Source organism: Eleutherodactylus coqui, chromosome 4 (genome assembly GCF_035609145.1).
Source record: "Eleutherodactylus coqui strain aEleCoq1 chromosome 4, aEleCoq1.hap1, whole genome shotgun sequence".
Taxonomy (NCBI): Eukaryota; Metazoa; Chordata; class Amphibia; order Anura; family Eleutherodactylidae; genus Eleutherodactylus; species Eleutherodactylus coqui.
In genome coordinates, this window is record NC_089840.1 from 260623004 (window position 1) to 260643885 (window position 20882).

At 42.6% G+C, this 20882-nt stretch overlaps 1 protein-coding gene across 15 annotated transcripts in view; it reads right to left on the bottom strand.

Moving 5' to 3' along the window:
* The window catches only part of JAKMIP3 (Janus kinase and microtubule interacting protein 3), a 75814-nt gene extending 65699 nt beyond the window's left edge, over positions 1-10115 (bottom strand). For all 15 annotated transcript variants that reach the window (XM_066598858.1, XM_066598863.1, XM_066598859.1 and 12 more), the window contains exons 1-2: positions 9978-10115; positions 6068-6565 (exon numbers count right to left, since the gene is read on the bottom strand). In XM_066598858.1, coding sequence (XP_066454955.1) covers positions 6068-6565; positions 9978-10115 — 636 coding nt within the window. The remainder of the gene's footprint in view (positions 1-6067; positions 6566-9977) is intronic.
* Between the last annotated feature and the right edge of the window lie 10767 nt (positions 10116-20882).

Here is a 20882-nt window from a genome sequence, read left to right on the forward strand (position 1 = left end):
GAGTCATACAAGCTGCATAAGGTATCCTGCGCCACATTTACCCACAGATGTTGGAAGTAAACCTTTAAATCCTGCACACTCGTAAGCTGCCAAAGCTGGTGTCCCATCAGGTCCCACAAATGGTCGATCAACAATAAATTTGCCAACTGGGCAGGCCAAGGAAATATGGCAACCAAGTCGAGGTATTCCTAGGAAATGTTTGCTGTGTGCGGCTGAGCATTATCCTACTGAAAAATGCCTGTTGGAAGCCATTCCATAAGAGGCAACACATGTGGCCGTAGGATTTCCGGCACATGTGGTTGAGTTATTAGTATTCCTGAATCCCTACTAGGGGTGAGCAATTGCCTTATGCAATGGCTGCCTAGATTATCACATCAGTAGTTGGGGCAACGTTTGGCACCACAGCAAAGGGCTTGAAGGATTGAAGCCATGAATCCTCCACTCTTGAACATGACTGTCTTTGGCTTCCAAACAGAACCTGGAATCATCGCTAAAGACAATACAGTTCCAGTCTGGAGAAGTCCAGGTTTTTTGTTCACAGCACAAGTGCAAACAAGGGTGACAATGTTGGAGTGTTAATGGCAGGACATGTAATAACACCAAATTTCCTTCTGCTAAGTTCCTGGAAATGGTCCGAGCAGATACAGGAGTCTGTAATGGAGATGCCACCTGTGTCTGGATGGTGGACAATGAAACAATTGAATCTGCTCATACTTATCGATGGATCAAATAATCCTCTCTACCATGATCTATCTGGAGCCTGTTTGCCATGACAGCATACCCTTAAGTAACTACTGCTTCAACAATACCTAACAACTTGATCAGAATGGCCTAGATGGCGGGCAATTCATCGAAACGACCATCCTCCTTCTCCCATTCCAATTATGAGCCCCTCTCAAAGTCTGTTAACTGGGCAAAAGGTCTTCGAGAGCATCATAGAGACGTCTAGTAGCCAGGGATCTTTCAACTAGAGGTCCACTACACGAATGTGGCCTCTGAGAACCTCTTTATGGAACAACGGGAAAACAATTTACCACCATCTGGTGGCAAGACCCAATGTCTAATCAGGCCATAATTGTAATCAACTACATAACTGCCTGAGACATAACTGCATGCCGAGTTTTGCAGCAATCCAACATTTCTAACTGGGTGCATTAATTTTTGTCAATGAGTTTACTTTTGCAACAAATCTATTAGTCTTTTATATATGTCAGAATGGTGGAGATCCAACAGCTGGGACCCTTACCAAGTTGACCACTTTCAAAGATAACTACATGGCAATGGCAGTCTGGGGAAATTCAGTGTCAAAGGCTAAGCAAATATGCAATAGTCATCCAGTGCATTGTTGCTATGTAACTGCCTAATATGTGATAATTCAGAAACCAACGAAAGAAGAGGGTGAAACCAATCATTAGGCATTATGATGACAGGTGTGATTTCACTATGATCGGCCCTTAAAGTGGGTTTCCAGGACTTAAGTGCATGCAAAATAAGTCTGTGGTGCAACTTATTCTTTTTAGAAATTTTTTAAATTATAGGCTTAAAATGGTGTAAAATAAAGGAAAAAAAAGTATGCTTTCCTGCTCCAGCAGCTTCCCATCCAAAACTGGAGTCCCAGTCCCCGCTTCCTGAAACCCAGAAAAAAAACAGCCAATCGCAGGGTTCAGCTGTGATTCCTTCATGGCCACTGAAGCTGTGATTGACTGAGCAGTCATATGGACAATGTACCGCATGTAACCACCTGCCGGGTTCTTCCAGGCTCCAAGCGGCAGGGATCGGAACTAGACAAGGAGCAGCTGGAGGAGTTTAGTATGTGTTTTTTTTTATTTTATAGCTTTTTAAAGATATACATTTTTTTAGAGTCCCGGAATACCCCTTTGAAGGAGTTGACAACCCCTTTCAGAATGCAGCACCCGCAGCGAACAGCTGTGCCGTTCTTCACACCCCGGGATACAAAAATGAGTGTGGCTAGCACCAGCAGCATAAAACAATGGATCTTTATTAGGAACTTATTAAAAAACGAGTGTAAAGATATTAAAAACAAACATCACACCCCTCAGACAATGCCAAAACCTGACAATTAACCTTAGGCATTGTACACAAGGCATTGTTTGAGGGGTGTGATTATATGCTAATTACGATTATATCAACAATTAGGTCACTTCCTCTATGAGTATTTAGGCTTGTCTAATCTTTACTTATGTTGCACTATGAATAAGGCTTTTTCAAAGCTGAACCTCGTAAGCGCTTGTTTTTAATATGTGTACACTCAGATGCATTGTTTTATAGTTGCTACACTCATTTCTGCTACCAATTTCCTGGGATCTCTCCCAACATTTTTCTTCCTGGCACCTGTCATGCTTGCCAAGGATTATAGTTTGGACCAAGGGCAGTGAGCTGTATTGTATTTACTTTGGTATACCCCAGAATACAGCTGATTCTGCATGGGGAAGCCAAGGTCAGTCAGGTGTTTCCCATTCAGTGGTCTCTGCACGGAAAATGTAGTATTACAAGATGGCCATTCAGATAAATGGCCATCCTGTAATACAAGGAGGGCACGAAATTTGCCACTCTGGGTCACTGAGGGAGGTCCCAAATAGGGGCACTCACTCTATGACATTAATATGCCCTAATAGAGCATATGACAGTCGCTATTAGAGATGAGCGAACGTACTCGTTTATGGCAATTTCGCAATCGAGCACCGCTTTTTTCAAGTAACTGACTACTCAGGCGAAAAGATTCGGGGGGCGGCGTGGTGGAGCGGGGGGTAGCAGTGGGGAACAGGGGGGAGCTTTCTCTTCCCCCCCACTCCCCTCTGCAACCCCCCCCCTGCTCACCCCCGGCACCCCCCGAATCTTTTCGCCCGAGTAGTCAGTTACTCGAAAAAAGCGGTGCTTGATTGCGAAATCGCCCTAAACGAGTACGTTCCTCATCTCTAGTCGCTATGATTGCAACACAACCCCGTTATTTTAAAGGCTATAAACACCTTTGCACTCTTTTTTTATCAATGTGTTTTATGAAATAAAACATTGTGTGATTTCTATATTTGTATTGTTTTCCAAGGCACTGCAGACTAGAGGAATGAAATCTTAGTTCTGCCAGTCCGAGTAAACTGTTTTTTTTCTCAGTCCTTCTCCTAGCCTGCTCCCCTGTTATGAAGGTGCATTCACTGCCTTTCCACTGAGCAGTTACAGAGGGCCGTGTGACAGTGTCAAGGGATGTTGGAGGAGATCAGGAGGACAGAGAGCAGAGAAAGCTACTATTACAGAGGGCTGTAATTCACTTCAGGTGTATTTTTTTTTGCTATCATCAGCAGTGAAGGAGAACAAGTGAAGAATGTAGGAGAGCCTGCAAACCATGTATGAGGATTTCTTAATGCATAAGAAGGAAAATTCAATGCAAAAAAAACTGATAAGTGCATCATATTTTTCTACATAGACTTAGTAATATATGTGTGTATTGATTTCTCATGCACAGAGGTTTCCATAGATTTTAAACTCTTTAAACAGTACTAGTCAAAAAACACACATTAGAAGGTGTGACCTACAGGTACAAAACAACAGGGGAATGTAGTGGTAGTACTGCAACAGGTCCTAGTTTTTTGGGGACTCGATGGCTTCTCTGCCATACAGTATAAAAATCACTTAGTGGATAAGGGACGCTGTGACAGATTTTGCATTGGAGACTAAGAGGTTAAAGATATGTGTCCAATAAGCTATAGCAGATTTTGGGGGTTACATCTAATAATATTACACAAAATTAGGCATATCACTGGTTTCTCATTATCCACAAGCTGCTATGTTAGAGCCACTTGTCCATAAAATTTTCATCAGTCAGAATATGGCAACTATGGGATGCATTTCTAGACCTGACAGTCTAGAGCTTTTGTGTTGTGATACATTTACAGTATATTTAGTATATGACAACGATTTTGTAAAGTTGTACATTTTTTTCATTTTCAGTAAATTCTCTTCATTTCCTTTCGCTCCACTGACATGCTCAGTAATGAGAGAAATCAGTCTCACCCTTCGGCCTGGATTAGTCTTTTTTTGCAATTTCTTAAGTTCTGACATCTGCAAAACAATAAAAACATAACCTGTAGACATTTTTTTCCAATCTTCGAGTTGTCCGTAAATCAATCTCTATTCACAAGGACAGTTATGGGTACTTAACTGGGTCAAAGTCGCAGGTCACATTCTTATCCACGCCATCCAGTCCGCTTCTGGGTTTGTATACAAAAAAGGGAGGATTTTACCAAGCTGTACAAAGCGGTACAAGGGGGTGACAAACTCCAACACCTCGATTTATAATGAATCCCTCAAAGGAGCTTATGGAGGGGTCATGGATGAGAATGGATGAATGGAGATGTACTCAACTGATGTTGTCCACTCAAGAGTTGGCATCATAAATTTGCTAATGATGAATTAAAAAATTCTAAAGGCCTGGGATGTGGAGGTGATATGTGAACAGCACTATGTTGTATGAATGATAATGTCCCTTAATGGAACCCTGCCCCTCATGTATTAGCCTTGGGTATCAGATCAGGACCTTGGACAGCAGAAGAGCCATTTTTGATGCAGTTTTACTTACCTCTTCTATATCCAGCGCTGTCATCTCACCAAAAATATTTATCACCAAGTTCTGCCATTTTTCCACATACCAAGACAACAATTAATGAATCACCTTGTAGACTTGTTTTAAATATACGCATGAATATATCTAAATATCTAATTTGCATAATAAGCATTTTACTACTCTGTATACGATAATCATGTCCTCCAAAGCCCCAATTAATCTAACAGATCTCACTTTGTCCTTGAGAATGACTAATGGACTGTAAAGTAACAAAAATGTTGAAAGATTTTGCTTGCAATACCACGACTGTCCACATGGTGTGCTGTTAAGGTGATATATGGATATAAACACGATAAAGAGAACGTCTTTTCATTTAGAAGCCTACAATGCAGTATTTTAAAGCACCAGCTAGTGGTAGAGATCATTATTACAATCATTTCTATTTTCATTACAACTTGATGCATGTTCTTGGTTAAAGGGCCACTCCAGTGATTTTTGCTTCTATTAATTATGTAGCTATCATCCCAGTATATAAGTGAGCTAGTGTTGCCTTGATCCGTTAATTTGAAACTCCTGGTCTCTTCTTCCTCAATGGTCATGTGATCTCAGTTCTGACCAACTCTTATTTACTTAGGTATTCTGAAACTAGTCAATTCCTCAGTTTTTGTGATGTTGGTACAAGGACCCTACCACAGAAACTGCCTAGAGGAGGACAAGAGACACTCCTGTCACAGTTACTGATAATGATCACACAGCTCCTGTCACACAGTTCTAATAGAGGAGATCACAGCTCCTCCTCCTGACTGTATACTTATGGGCCATAGTTTGTTTAACTGAATATCAAAGGTAATGTTAATTAAACTGTCCACACAGCAGGCAGAAATTGTATATCCTCTATCTACTGCTGTGCTGATGCATCTTGGGATTGATTTGAAACTGAAAGTAAAAATTCTCTAGATGGTGCCTGATAAGCACCAAACAAGGGGCCGTAGTGCATTGAAGTGACTGCAATAAACAGAGGAGACCTCCAGAGTGTGACAGACAATCAGGTGCAGGGATGGAAAAGTGTGTTTTTGCCGGATTGGCTCTTTAACCCTTTTCAATCCACTGTCTGACATCTTTCAGCATTCTGATTGAAGCCTGTACAGCTTCGATGTTGGAAGATGTCCGGCAGGGTATTCTTACTGTATATCACCAGCCACTCTGTTGTTGGAGGCCTCTCCGGCATGTCACATACTACAGTACTGGCTCTAGCCAGCAGATGGCGCCATTGTAAAATGTCAGAAAGAGAAAACCCCCTAGGAAACCCTGATTCCAAAACTGGATTGCAAAGAGTAAATAATATATGTATTTTTTTAAACTGTCCTAAATCGGCTGTTTTTAACTGTGACCCTTTAGAAAACTGAATGAACAATGCAGCAAGATACATTTCTGTAAAGATATTAGATCATCGCACCACTTGTGCTTTTTAAGCTTCATTTCGGCACATACCAATCTCCGGATTTCCCTTTCGCATTCCTTTTTGATTTTGGAGATTTCCTCTTGATGTAAATGATACACACTCCTAATTTCCGCAGCCTTCATTTTATCGGCCTGTATAACCACAGTCAATGCCTCCTCCATTTGTTTTTTGACTCCTTTAAGCTCAAAAATCTCTTGCTGCATTTTGCTTTTCTCAAATTCAAAAGTTTTTTTGGCTTCTTCCTTTGCCTCATTATAAAGAACGGCCTTCACTTTGTCTGGGGCGGCGTCTCTCAGAGCGTTCACCACCGCTTGCAGTCTCTGATTCTCATTGTCTTTAATCTTAATAACCCGGATAAGTTCAGACTCATGCTGTCTCAATAAGGCTTCCCGGACGGCTTGAAGCTCCTTCATTTTTTCCTCATGGAATTTAGCCTTCAGCTCTGTCACAAGAACAATATTTTTATGCTGTTCGTGTTCTCGAATTTGGCGGATTTCTTGATTTTTGTCTCTTTCAAGCTTGCTTACCTAGAAATGAATAGACAAAGACAAATGTAGTTATATAGAACGTCATCCAAATATATTAGCTGTAGAAGAGAAACCATATAAATCAGACAGAGTTTACAGGGAGCTTCTAAGGCAGTGCAATTATAGACAGAGCAATACCGGAAACCATGTACAAATGTTCATTAATCAAACTAGAAACGATCACTTGTCCGTCTGTGCGTGCATGAGTTACATGCTCTGCCCTTGATCACATGACGGTGATGTCATCGCAGGTCCTATTTCATAGCAACTGAGGCTGCAGGGGTTTGTAGGTGATGCATAACTCACTCACTTGGGATGACCCCCGGATGAAGGACTTGTGATGATGTCACCATCATGTGATCAGGGGCAAGCAGCATGAATGTCAGCTGGTCAAAATATGTCAGTACCTCCATCTGATTTGATGGAGACACTTCCTGTCCACATGGGCCAAAATTCATGCCGAACAATTTCCTCACCTACTGAAATCTAGACTAAGATGAATTGTGGCTCTAAAGGCCAAAGGAGGTCTAGCATGCTACTAGATGGGGTCATTAATAAAGTAGCTATTCACTGTATTTTTACTGTTAGAACTGCAGAATTCAGTACAGAATTTAGTTTTTTCACTTTAGGAAAACGTATTTATTGCCTTCACGTCATTCACTGCACATGTACGGATTTCAGCTGCCTTTGACAGCTGACACCTGGCTGCAATGGCCAGGATCAGAGATGACTCTGATCCCAGCCACTTAACCATTTAGTACTGGCAGTGGCATTTAAGAGGCCTGACAGAGAGAGAGGGTTTCCTCTGTCTCTCGAACAGTCCCCTGCGACAAAATCATGGGCTGCTCTTTAGATACCATGACAGTCTGTGGCCTTGTGAAGGTCGGTCATGGATGTCTCCCTATGAATTCCTGCCTGGGGCAGGTCTTAATAGAATGCCTGTAAATGTACGATATACTGCAATACTGAATTATCACCATCAGATGATTACTTGCTAAAGTAACCTATGGGTAATTAAAAAAAATAGTTTTTAATAGTTTAATGTAAAAAATATTTAAAGTTTAAACCTTCCCTTTCCCAGTTGATACCAATGGAAACTGAAATTTGCCATAGAAAAACAAGGCCTCACGTGGCCCCAGCAATGGAAGGCGGGAGGGGTTTAACTCCTCCATGACCGCAATGCGCCTTTTCATTGACCTCAATAATGGGCTTTAAACTTGCACATACGTCTCAGCCAATCACAGCGAGCACTCGATGGACCAATCACAGCCATTCAATCAGAGGCAGCGCTTCCTGGAGGCGAGATTTACAAATCCATGACCAGGGAGAAATGCCTGAGGACAATGGCCTGGCATCGGGAAGAAGACGCGCCAGAGCTGACAGCTCTTCCTAGATGATGTATGTGTTTTTTAATTTTTTTTTATACAGCTAGGGCTAATTTTGGGATAGGGCTTATATTTCAAGCGCCTTCATGCGACTTTGTAGCACCATGTGCGACTCTGTAAAGACATAAAATTGCATTATCGCCATGAGAAAACGCAGCGATATCACACAGATCTCCGATGCGATATCGTGTCGCCTGTGTGGAAGTGGCCTAACTAAAAGAGAAAAATTTCAGTTTAAAAAAAATTCTTCCCCACAAAAAATGGTTTTAAATGGTTAAAATACCAACATTTTTTTTTTTACAAAAGCAACACATAATAGGTGTTACCGCATTCATGACCCAAACAAATAAAATATTTTGCTATCTATTGCGCACAATGAACACCGTAAATATCATTTTAGCAATCAATGCTGACATTGCTATTTTTCTTGTATTTGCCTCCCAAAAAACATAATAAAAAGCAATCCAAAAGTCAAGAGAATCTCAAAACGGTAGCAATAAAATCTATAGCTCTTCCCACAAAATACAAAAAACAAAAAAAAGGCCCCGCAAAGCTTTGTTTCCGGAAAACCAAAAATGCTTTGGATCTTAAAATGCAGATTCAATTGTTTTTCTCTAAAAACGTATTTTTATTGTAAAAAAAAGTAACAAAAATGTAAAACAATCTATATAAACACAAAATAGTCCGGTCACTAAGGGGTTAAAAAGTCTCATTTAAAATGTAAGAATACATTATGCGCTAATCGTGTACGATGATTTACCGTAAACATAAAACGTCTAAATCCCCGTATGCGGGGTGGTTGTGCACGCAAGAATAAGCTCTGCTCAGGATGTGTTGATCCTGCAATATCCTAATGACAGCTGGAGCCAGAAGGCCTCGTTACACACTGAGTCGGCATAAAAATGCAGAAACGGCCTACGATTCTGTGTGTGATGTGTTATGTATAGCCGGCGAGCCTTGTTTACCAGACATACCGTACAGCTAACGCACAACTAGTACATGTTCAGCTGGCGTTCCCGGGGTTAAGCCTTACCGCATTCAGAGGATCCGTTACCGTAGATTTATCACCTTCATTGGTATCTTATCTTAACCCTTTAAAGACGCAGCCCAGTTGGGTACTTGTCCTCTTTTGACTGCTTTTTATTATATTTTTTTCTTAGAGACGGGCTGACCAAAAAGTGCGTTGTGTATTTTTTTTACTATGCGTTGCTTTGATAGATCATACTTATTTTTTGGACGCAGCGACACCAAATATGTTATACGTTATTTTTTGCTTTGATTTCTTATTATAAATATGTAAGAAAGTTTTTCTTTCAAACCTTTAGTACCTTTTATCTCTTTTAATAATTAATAAAACTTTTTACACATTCTCCCATTTTTTTTTTAGTCCCCATAGAGGGCTATGAAAGGATAATACAATACCATAGCGTTACATTTTAGTCGCTAAAGGGATTGTATCAGATTTGGAAAACATGGCTACTTTCTTGCAAATCGGGCCACTCTAGTAGATGGGCTGTGTCTGGTTTTGCAGTTAAACCCAAATTTTTGGAATGGAGCTGAGTCGCAATACCTGATATAGCCAATGGAGTGGCGCTGTTTGTGAATTTGCAAAGTTACTGAAAATATCCTTTAGGGCTCTTTCACATGAGTGTAGCGATTTTCGGGAGTTGTATCGCCCGTTCAGACAGCCCGGGTCCGGCAAGTATTCGCCGAGCCCAAGATACCGTCGGGCGGGTGGAGACGGTTTAGCTCTGCTAAACTGCCTCCCTCTTTCCGCCCCCTCACCAGCTCTTGGCAAGGGAAGGGGGCGGGAGCTAGTGCGCTAAGGGAGGGGGCAGGACGGCGCGGGAATACGCCCATCTGTTCTGATGCATTGTAGACCAATCCATCAGATGGGCAGCGAATATCGGCTGGGCATGAAAGCACGGCCAATATACGCTCGTGTGAATGAAGCCTTAGTTGCAGTAAAGAAAAAGTGTTTGCAACAATGCCCAAACTCTATAAAGCAGAATTCATCCGTCGCTCACCTTACTCTTTTCCTGCTGGAGTTCTATCTGGGTATCGGTGAGTTTGGCCCGCAGGTCTTCATTAGCAGCCTGTAAGGAAGCTAGGATATCAGGTCTCTCCCCCTTGACTCTGCTGCTGCTGGCACCCTTCTTTGACATTGTGAGGTGGGGTGACTAGAAGGGTGCGGACTGGATCAGAGAGAGAACCTCTCTGCTTCACAGAGCCAAGTGGCGCTTATTCATTTTCTACATTTTTCTTGTTGTCTGTGAAAAAAAAAAAAAAAAGAAATTGCATGAATGCACCCTAGATTGTTCATATGAAATCAACCGTGACATTTAGAGGTGCAACTTGTATCCGCTGGGCCACAATGTAACATCTGTAACAGCCCCCCCCCCCCCCACTCTAATGTTACATTTATAGTACTAGTCTTCTCATAGACCTAATGCAGCCTCTAATGCCCCAGGATCTGGTGCAACCACACCTTCTGCACATACAGTAATATGGTTATGCTGTTGTAGACATTACCCCATCTGTACAACCTGTTCACCAATTAAGGATCACTGGGGATCTGGCGGCCACTGCAGGGGAAATATGTTATTACATGGCACCCGGTCATGCCGAGTTCTACAGATCAGGAACCTTTCTTGGTAATGGCTCTTTAACTGGCTTACACTATATTGCCAAAAGTAATTGGACAGCTGAGCAAGAATCAAAAGTAGTATTTATTTCCATATGTTCATACTTAGTAGGGCTCCTTTGGCCCTAATGATATCGGATATTCTCCATGGTCTACTTTCTACTAATGCCTGATACACTAAAGCTGGTATTTCCTTCCATTCATCATGCAAACATCCAGCGAGTTCTCTCAAGGAAGATGGACGCTGTTCATATTTCCTGACCCGATGTTACAGTTCATCCCAAAGATGCTCAGTAGGCTTCAGGTCAGACTCTGTGCAGCCGGTTCAATCATGGAACATCCATATCCTCAAACCAAAGTAAAACAGAATTGGATTGTTGGAGGTATTGCTGACCATTCCCAGAGTATTACCACATTGTTGGCAGCACATTATTGTCTAGAATGTCAAGGTATACCTCCGTGTTCATGGTTCTTGCCTTTACAATCAACGAACCAAGACCATGCCACATAACACATCCCCAGACCATAACGGTACCTCCTCTGTATTTAACTGTTGGCACAACATACTTAGGCAAAAGACGTTCTCCAGGTATCTCCATCTGATATGAAGATAGAGTAGTATGATTCATCACTCCATAGAATATTCCTCCCTTGCTCAACTGTCCAATCATGACACTTCCTGCACCATTGTAGACAGGCCAATCTGTTGTGCTTTGTGATGGATGGCTTGTGTGCAGCGGCATAACATGAAAATCCAATAATGTGAAGTTCCCATTACAAACTACGGCACCTCCAAGGGTCTGTATCTTATGAAGCATGGTTTAGGACACATGACATGCTAATAAGACATGATCCATTCTGCTGATAGGGGTGTCCAAATATTTTTGGTAGAATAGTGTTCTGTATATGGAAGGTCTTGAGCAAGTGACCTCCTTCCATATGTCAATAGAGGATATGGACATTGGTTATTCCATTGGGACTGTCCCTTCACAGAGATATAATAAAACTTACAAAGGAACGGAAACTTTAGAGAATTTGTTGTGCACAGATTTTGACTCACTTGTGTACATAGCCTAAGCTTGGAGATGATCTCAAAGCACAATCGTTAACAATCCCTAAAGGAAGGAAGAATGGGAAGCATTTAAACAGACGAGGATGGATGAACACAGAACTTAAATACATGCTAAAAAGGAAGAAAAATATGTTTATCAGATGGAAAAAGGGGGGAATATTTAAAGAAGAATACAATGCCGTCTGCAGAAACTGTAGGGCAAGTGTCAGAAAAGCTAAAGCTAATGAATTGAGGCTTGCAACAGAGGCCGAAAGCAATAAAAAAGGATTTGGAGGTATGTCAAAAGCAAAAGAAAATTCAAAGTTGCTATTGGATGCTTTCAGGATGAAAATGGTGAATTGGTTAAGAATGATGTTGAGAAGGCCGATCTTTTAAATTCCTATTTTGTATCTGTTTTCTCTCAGAAAGTAGATGGAACATCAACTGATCTTACCTGTGCTATTGGGGGAATAAAAAAATGCAGGCTATCTATCAGCAGAGAGATGGTGAGGGAACACTTAGCTAACTTAAATGAATTCAAGTCCCAAGGTCCAGATGAATTACATCCTAGGACACATAAGGAAGCAGCGGAGGTAATTGCTGAACCACTCGCCATAATCTTTAAAATTTCTGGAGAACAGGAGAAGTCCCAGAAGATTGGAAAAGGGCAAATGTTGTCCCCATCTTCAAAAAAGGGAAGAAGCAAACTACAGGCCTGTGAACCTGATTTATATACTGGGAAAGATCTTTGAACAAATTATTAAACAGCATGAATGCAAGTACTTGGATGAAAATTGAATAATTAACCAGAGCCAGCATGGGTTTGTAACAAACAAGTCATGCCAGACGACTCTAATTTCCTTCTATGACAGAGTCACCGACTGGGTTGATCAGGGAAATGCGGTGGATATAGTATATCCTGATTTTAGTAAAGCATTTGACAAAGTATCTGATACTTATTGAAAAAATGACCAAATATGGGATTGACAAGGCAACTGTTAGGTGGATTCACAACTGGCTGAGTGATCGTACTCAAAGAGTGGTCATAAATGGCTGCACATCCAAGTGGAAGAATGTATCAAGTGGGGACCACAAGGCTCTGTCCTAGGCCAACAGTTTTATAAATGACACGAAGCTAGGAGGGGTAGCTAACACTAGGGCAGAGAGAGAGTATTCAAAAAGATCTAGAAAAGCTTGCACAGTGGGCAGCGACTAACAGAATGGTATTTAACAAGGAGAAATGCAAAGCCCTACATCTGGGCAAGAAAAATGAAAAAAGTACAAACAGAATGGGAGGAATTGGGCTAAGCAGCAGAACATGTGAAAAAGACTTGGGTATACTAACAGATCATAGACTGAACCTGAGCCAACAATGTGATGCAGCAGCCAAAAAGCCAAACACAATTCTGGGATGTATTAAGGGAAGCATAGAGTCTAGATCACGTGAGGTCATAATCCCCCTCTACTCTTCCTTAGTCAGACCTCATCTGGAATACTGTGTCCAGTTCTGGGCACCCCACTTTAAAAAAGACATCGAAAAACTGGAGCAAGTTCAGAGAAGAGTTACCAAGATGATGAGCGGTCTACAAATCATGTCCTATGAGTAGTGGTTAAAGGATCTGAAAATGTTTAGCTTGCAAAAAAGAAGACTGAGAGGAGACTTAATAGCTGTCTACAAATATCTGAAGGGCTGTCACAGTGTAGAGGGATCAGCCCTATTCTCATTTGCACAAGGAAAGACTAGAAGCAATGGGATGAAACTAAAAGGGAGGAGACACATATTAGATATTAGAAGAAAAACTTTCTGACAGTAAGGGTGAACAATGAGTGGAACAGGTTACCACGGGAGGTGGGAGTTCTCCTTCAATGTAAGTGTTCAAACAAAGGCTGGACAAATATCTGTCTGGGATGATTTAGTGAATCCTGCATTGAGCAGGAGGTTGGACCCGATGACCCTGGAGGTCTCTTCCAACTCTACCATTCTATGATTCTATGATTGATGTAACTATAGGGGATGCAGTTGCACTCGGGCCCAGGAGCCTTAGGGGACCCAAAGGCCTCTCCTCTCCATATAGGGAGCACAGTACTATGAATAAACCATTATAGTTGGGGGTTCTGTTACAGATTTTGCATTGGGGCCCAGAAGCTTCAAGTTATGCCTCTGGCTTACAGTCTATAATCGCCTATAAGCATTTTTTTTTGGAGAACATACAAACTCCATGCCCATGTTGCTGTTGGTCAAATCTAGGACCCCAGCATTGTCATTCAAAAATGCTAATCACTGAGCCACTATGCTTCTTCTTCCTCTGACTTCTCAATAACTGTATGTGCTATATACACTCTTTGTAAAAAAAAATCCAGCAGCTAGAAGGGGTTGTTTTGCTACAAAACTCGGCATGCAGTTACATCTCAAATGATTAGAGTTGTGGTGTGATTAGATGGTCTTGCTATTTGCGGCCCTAAAAGTGCTTCCACCTTTGGCCTATAAAAGAAAAAAGGTTTGGAGGCCCCTTGTGTGTAGTGACCTCTTCCTCCGCTTGTGTAGAGCTTGTTGACCACTAGACGCCTCTACGACGCAGAGAAGAGATTTCACCCCGTTACCAGAGTCTGAGAGGAGCGCATTATTGGAATGTGAGAAGCTGGATGGTCGTAGTGATGAATTACCGCCACGGGGTCGTTCTGACCAGACTGTTAGGAGGTGTTGGGATCAGTGGATGTGTGAGGGCACACAAGGCGACCGGGCTCAGGATGCCCTCGAGAGACCACCAGTAGAGAGGATTGTGTGATTGTCCAACAAGGACAATCAGCTACAACTATTTCTATGTCTGCCATCTAGAAACAGGTGACACCAATGTTAGAGGATCCTCTGTCGATTGAAACCATTCCTAAGTGCTTGGCTGAAAGACATTTGGTCTCACGGTGCCTATTACGTATCTTGCCTTTGTCACCCACCATCGCCTTCGTTTGCAGTGATATGTGAACAACGAAACGGAGCTGCTACAGACTGGAACCGGGTTGTCTTTAGTGATGAATCCAGGTTTAATTTGAGCACTGTACACTGCCCCCACTGCTGGTGTGATGTCTGGGGGGCCATCGCATACAACAGTCAATCACCCCTAGTAGTGGTACGAGGGACACTGACAGCTCAGCAATATGTTCAGGACATCCTGCAGCCACATGTGTTCCTCTCATGGCGGCTTCCAGCAGGATAATGCTCGGCTGCACACACAAGGGGTCATAGGAATGTCCCCACAACATTGTCACACTTCTGTGGCTGCCCGGTTGCTAGATTTGGCAACAGAACATGTATGGGACCATCTGATTGTATGTTGCAGCCATGGTTTAACATATAGATTTCTATAGTGCTGACCTATTTTATCTTTTTTTTGTACAAATATTGTGGAGTAGTGGCTGCCTCCACCTGGTCATGCACGCCCACCGCCCATTTACCTTCTGTCTTTCCTATTGGACCATATAATTGGTATCCTGCCTTCCCTGGTTTTATTTGTAGGCTTAGTCCCAAGAGAGGAGCATTCTGAGAGGTAAGTACCCATCTTTCCCAGGTTAAGATTAAACCACCTGGTATTAGTGTTAGCACCCATCTGAAACCTTGGTCACCTGGACGTTGGTAGATGGGCCAATATGATTTGATCAAATTATACACCGAGAACCTTGCATTATTTAATGTGGTTGGTGTATTTATTATAGGTATGTTTACTCTGATAGCAAATGTATTTTGAGTGCTGTTGCCACATTAAACACAAGACATTTTTGCTTTAACTTACTCCGACCAACTAGTTTTTTCATATTTTTGTCATCATGGCTTTACTATAATTCATCCTCATAATAATTAGTTTTCTATGAACTGTGTAATGCAGTGGATGTGGACCCATTGTCTCATTGACTGTTTTGGCTTGCAGATACTCCTGAGGGATGCTCTAAGAGTTCTCCTAGTTTTCACCCTTAAACCCCCTTTTGAGGGATCTCATCTTTGCTGCAGGGAACCCCCAGGTCATTTTCCCAGAAGTAGTTTCAGTGCACTGACAGCTGACCCAGGTAGGTCAAAGACACCAAGGTGTGGTACCAAAGGGACAGTCAAGGACATAGTCAGCAAAACAGACAAAGGACAGAGCAGGCAAAGTTCATGCAATATGGTAAATCAGTTAAGGTCAGGGCAGGCGGCAATCAGGCAAGAAAACAGGCCAAGGTTGGGACAGTCAAAGTTTGGAAAGCTGTGTATACAGGTAAGGTTCAAAATCGAGACGCAAACAGAATACTGGAACAACCTCACTTTGAACACTAGGAGTTGTCACAGCACAACGGCCATATTGGATTGGGTCCAGGGTGACATCACGTTGTCAGCCCACATGATCCATACAATGACGCATGTTCACTGTTATTCTGGCGATGTACGCTGACATGAGCACTTTTCTGCTGGTGTGTGGAGGGATTGGTTAGCTGGGAGGTATGTCTCCCAGCCAGCCAATTGGCATCTGTTTGTGCACATATATCCCGGCTCCTCCTCATTGAGGACGCCGGTTATATTTCTACTCTGAGGTTTTTCCTTGTCTAGTCAGCGGCTCCAGTTCTGTTCTTCTATCTACGTCTACTTGATATTATGGATACTTGAGGTCTTCTGATATCTATCTCCTGACTCACTACTGTTTCTGCATTACGGTAGTATTGTATTTGTATTTATTGTTATATATGGTCACTAACATTATACCTGTTTCCAACTAGGGAGAGTCAGGGTCACCCCAGGTTCCGGGTATGGGATTGCCTTCATCAGGACGAGTGCTCCACTTTCAGATAGGGTCTCTCCACACTTGAAAGTTAGGGTCAGATTTCCTGTTCCCCCACTTTTTGGTTTTGCTATAAATGCTTATGGTGCAGTGTTTGCTGCATAGAAGACCCAGAGGATGCCAGCAACTACGGTCAGTGGTGAGGGGGAAGGTGAAGGTAGGTGCCGCCAGGCCATGGCCAATGGGCATAACAGTCTGTCTTTACAGATTTTTAGATACTAGTTTATTATAAATTTCCATAATGATGGAGAAAAATATACACTTTATTTGGTCTTGGATATCTTATAAGAAAGTCTGACTACTGGTTATGTCCCTACGCCATTGGCGTAACTATAGAGGGTGCAGGGTATGCGGTTGCACCCAGCCCAGGAGCCTTAGGGGGCACATAAGGCCTCTCTTCTCCATATAGGAAGCCCAGTACTATGATTAAAGCATTATAGTTGGGGGCCCTGTTACAGGTTTTGCATTGGGGCCCAGAAGCTTCAAGTTATGCCTCTGTGCAGCATGGTTTAGGTATGGGTACGGGTACAGATACAGATAGATGGGGAGCCCCAGCTCAACTTTTGCATCAGGGCCCCTGAGCCTTTATTACGCCCCTGCCCTACACTGCTATTATAGACTCCATGCTTTGCAGTATAGAGCCTCCACGCATCACTATATCCTCCCATAGAATCAATTCTAGACGATACATTCCACAATTTTTTTTCTCAAGAATTCCATATGAATCTCTGTATAAAACCTCTGTACAAGACCAAAGCCGCGCAGGGCTACAGAACACGCCCATAGCTTTCCATGCAAGATCTATATAACGTGAATCGGTAATACAGTGCTGTGCCTGAGATTACTCACGTCCCTGCTGTTTTGTAGTATTCTGATGTACAGAATGACTCTCCAATAATCTACTTAGCCGTGGTCTGTTAAACATAAACTTGCCTCTGCCAACATGTTATATTAGATTATGTAACATGCCTTGCTTACATTAGATTACAGTCCAACGTGTATAACCAGTCACGCTGTAATACATAATATATGATGCATGGTGCAGCCCGGTCATAACATCCTCCTGACTCGTATTTTAGAAATCGTACATTATTTAGAACAATCTACCCTGATAAAGCTGCTGAAAACCATCTACAGGATTAGCAAACTGCAGCTGATGGGCCAGAAATGAGCTGCAATTCTGTGACCTGGATTCTGGCATCAGCTGGAAACCCTTTATGAGTGAAGACCAGTTCTGTTCTCCGAGACATCAATGAAGGCAATGGATATTCCCCCTCAGTCCATTAACGCATGCCTGTATAGTTTTTGATACTACAGTACAACATCCTCAATGTCAATTTAACCAATAAACAGGGGGAAGTTCATTCTTTGGACTCTATATGGCAGCACATGGCGTCCTTATTAGTCCATATTACTCAGTGTGCCCCCATAGGCCATGTCAGGATACTAATTCAGGGATACACAAAATAGATTTTAAAAAACGGGGCACATTAAGGTATAGTATACACTAGAGATGAGCGAGCATGCTCGTTCGAGCATTAGCATACTCGAAGTACTCGTTACTTGAGTCGAGCACCACACGGAGCTCGAGAAAATTTTGTCACTTTCCCCCCCACCTGTTTTCAATGGAGCCGCGCCTGCTGCCGGCGGCTCCATTGAAAACAATGGTCTGCTGGCACCCCTAATTCATTTTCAAGGAAGGGCTTTAAACATAAGCCCTTCCTTGAAAAAACAGTACAGTAAAAAACAAAAAAAATACATACTCACCTCCCTTCAGCTGCCGGGGCTCAGCCGCGACTTCTCCGCGCTGTCCCCGACTCTGTAGTCCTGATATATCAGCATGCGTAGATTTAAAATCCCCGCCTGCTGAAAGAGCTGATTGTAATTGGCTGAGTGCCGCATGCTGATAGATCAATAGTGCAGAGCCGGGGACAGTGCGGCAGCTGAAGGGATTTCAGGGAAGGGCTTTAAAGATAAGCCATACCATGAAAACCCCCTAAAAATGTTGTTAAAAATTTTTAAAAATGAATACTCACCTGCCTTCAGCTGCCTGGGCTCAGTTGCGCTGTCCCCGGCTCTGCTCTATTGATAAATCAGCACGCGTGGATTTAAAATCCCCACCTGCTGAAAGAGCTGATTCTGATTGGCTGAGGCGCTCAGCCAATCACAATAAGCTCTTTCAGCAGGCAGCAAAGCGCTCAGCCAATCACAATAAGCTCTTTCAGCAAGCAGCAAAGTGCCAAGTCAATCACAATCAGACGGGGACAGCGCAGAGAAGAAGTGGCTGAGCCTCAGCAGCTGAAGAGAGGTGAGGATGTATTTTTTTTTGTTTTTTTACTGTACTTTTACTGGTTTTTCAGGGAAGTGCTTATGTTTAAAGCCTTTCCCTGAAAACCAATGACAGGGTGCTGGCAGCAGGATCCTCTACCGCAGCTGTTGTGTGTGACAGCTGTAGTAGGGAATTGAAGAACTCCTCTGCTGCATCTGCAACAGATGTGGCAGATGTAGCAGCCGGGAATTCTTTTTACTAGCGGGAATGAAGGAAACTTCTGCCGTATGTGGCAGATGTGTTCTTCATCCCCGCGGGGGACACGGCAGCGGAGGAGGGTAAGTTGTTTTTTTTTACACAATTAAATGATTGTTTTTCAGGGAAGGGCTTATATGAAAGCCCTCCAGGAAAAACAATTCAGGGGTGCCGACAGACCGTTGTTTTCAATGGAGCCGCCAGCAGCAGCCACGGCTCCATTGAAAACAATTCAGGCAACTACCGAGCATGGGTGAGCGTGAAAAATGCTCAGGTCTCCCATTGACTTCAATGGGGTTCATTACTCGAAACGTGCTCTTGAGTATTACAAAAGCTCAGCTCGAGTAACGAGCATACGACCATTTGGTGCTCGCTCATCTTTAGTATAGACCCATTGTAGACTACAAGGAGCCAAATGACTGTTGTGGCAAATTCAGCTTGCTTACTAAAAGTTTGGCTTAGACTTTCCAGCCTGAAGCATTTATCAATTACCCACTAAATAGATGATAAATGATTGATCACAGGGCTGTGCTCTACAGATTTAGTCAGTCCCATAGACTTAGAAAGGAACGGCAAGGAGTTCAATCCCTACACAATGCAAACTTTTCCTAGCCTCTATCTTGAGGCTGGAGGAAATGTACAAATGGGCTTCCTCTGTCTGGTGATTGGTGAAGGTTCCAGAGGTCAGACCCCCACTAACCTAGAATTTATAATGTATCCAATGGATTGGTGATACATGTTTCAACCTGAAATACCTTTTTAAAGGGTTGTCCAGAATAAGAAAAAAAAGAATCTGCTTTTTACCATAAACAGCACCCCATATAGCCATAGGTTTTTTCCTGGCATTGCATCTCAGCCTCATTCCCTTGAACCCCAATTAAAGGATGCATTTTCTTGATGAGCCCCTACATTTTATCATATACACTTATGTTTACATTAGCTTTATGGCAGTTTCCCCCACTAAAGACATATATTCCCTATCTGGAGGATGGGGCATAAATGTCTAATCACTTTGGGCCCGACCACTGGGATCCTCATAGCTCCTAAAACTGTGCATTCTAAATACCCCATGTAAACAGAGTTGTGGTGCGCATGCACACCACTGCTGTATTCACCTCTATGGGTTGGATGGAGATGGATGTCCTTGCCTATCTCTTTTTGTTCCATAGAAGTCAATGGTGGTTACATATGCATACCGCCACTCTATTCACATAGGTATGTTTTTCTTAGGATTGCTGAAGGACCAAATGGTCAGACCTCCATTGATCAAACAGTTATTCCTTATCTTGTGACTAACTGTACAGCTCAGATAAAACATACAAAAGAAGTGCTCAGAATACCATTATTACTCACCCTATATGTGCTTTGAGGTAGATATGGAGATACAGGGGAACCAAATAACAGCCAATTTATAAATCTAAGTTGCTTAAAGGGGTTTTGCCACTTTTTACTATTGATGACCTATCCTCAGGATAGGTCAACAATAGCACATCGACAGGGATCCACCACTTGGGATCCCCCCCCCGATCAGCTGATCCTCCGATCCTTTGTCAGTGCAGGATCGGTAGTGTAATAGCAGCTTCACTCCAATTGAAATCAATGGGAGCAAAGCCATCTATTACACTTCCAGCCCTGACCACTGATATAGACCTTCGGCCCCACTGCACTGACAGCAGACCAAAGGATCAGCTGATAAGCCGAGATCCTGAATTCGCGGATTCTTGACTATCTGCTATTGATGACTTATCTTGAGGAACCTTCCGCGGTTTTATTTGTAGGCTTAGTCCCAAGAGAGATGCATTCTTGAAGGTAGGTACCCAACTTTCACAAGTTAGGATTAGACCACCTGGTATTAGTGTTAGGACCCATCTGATAGCTTGGTCACCTGGACGTTGGTAGATGGGCCAATAT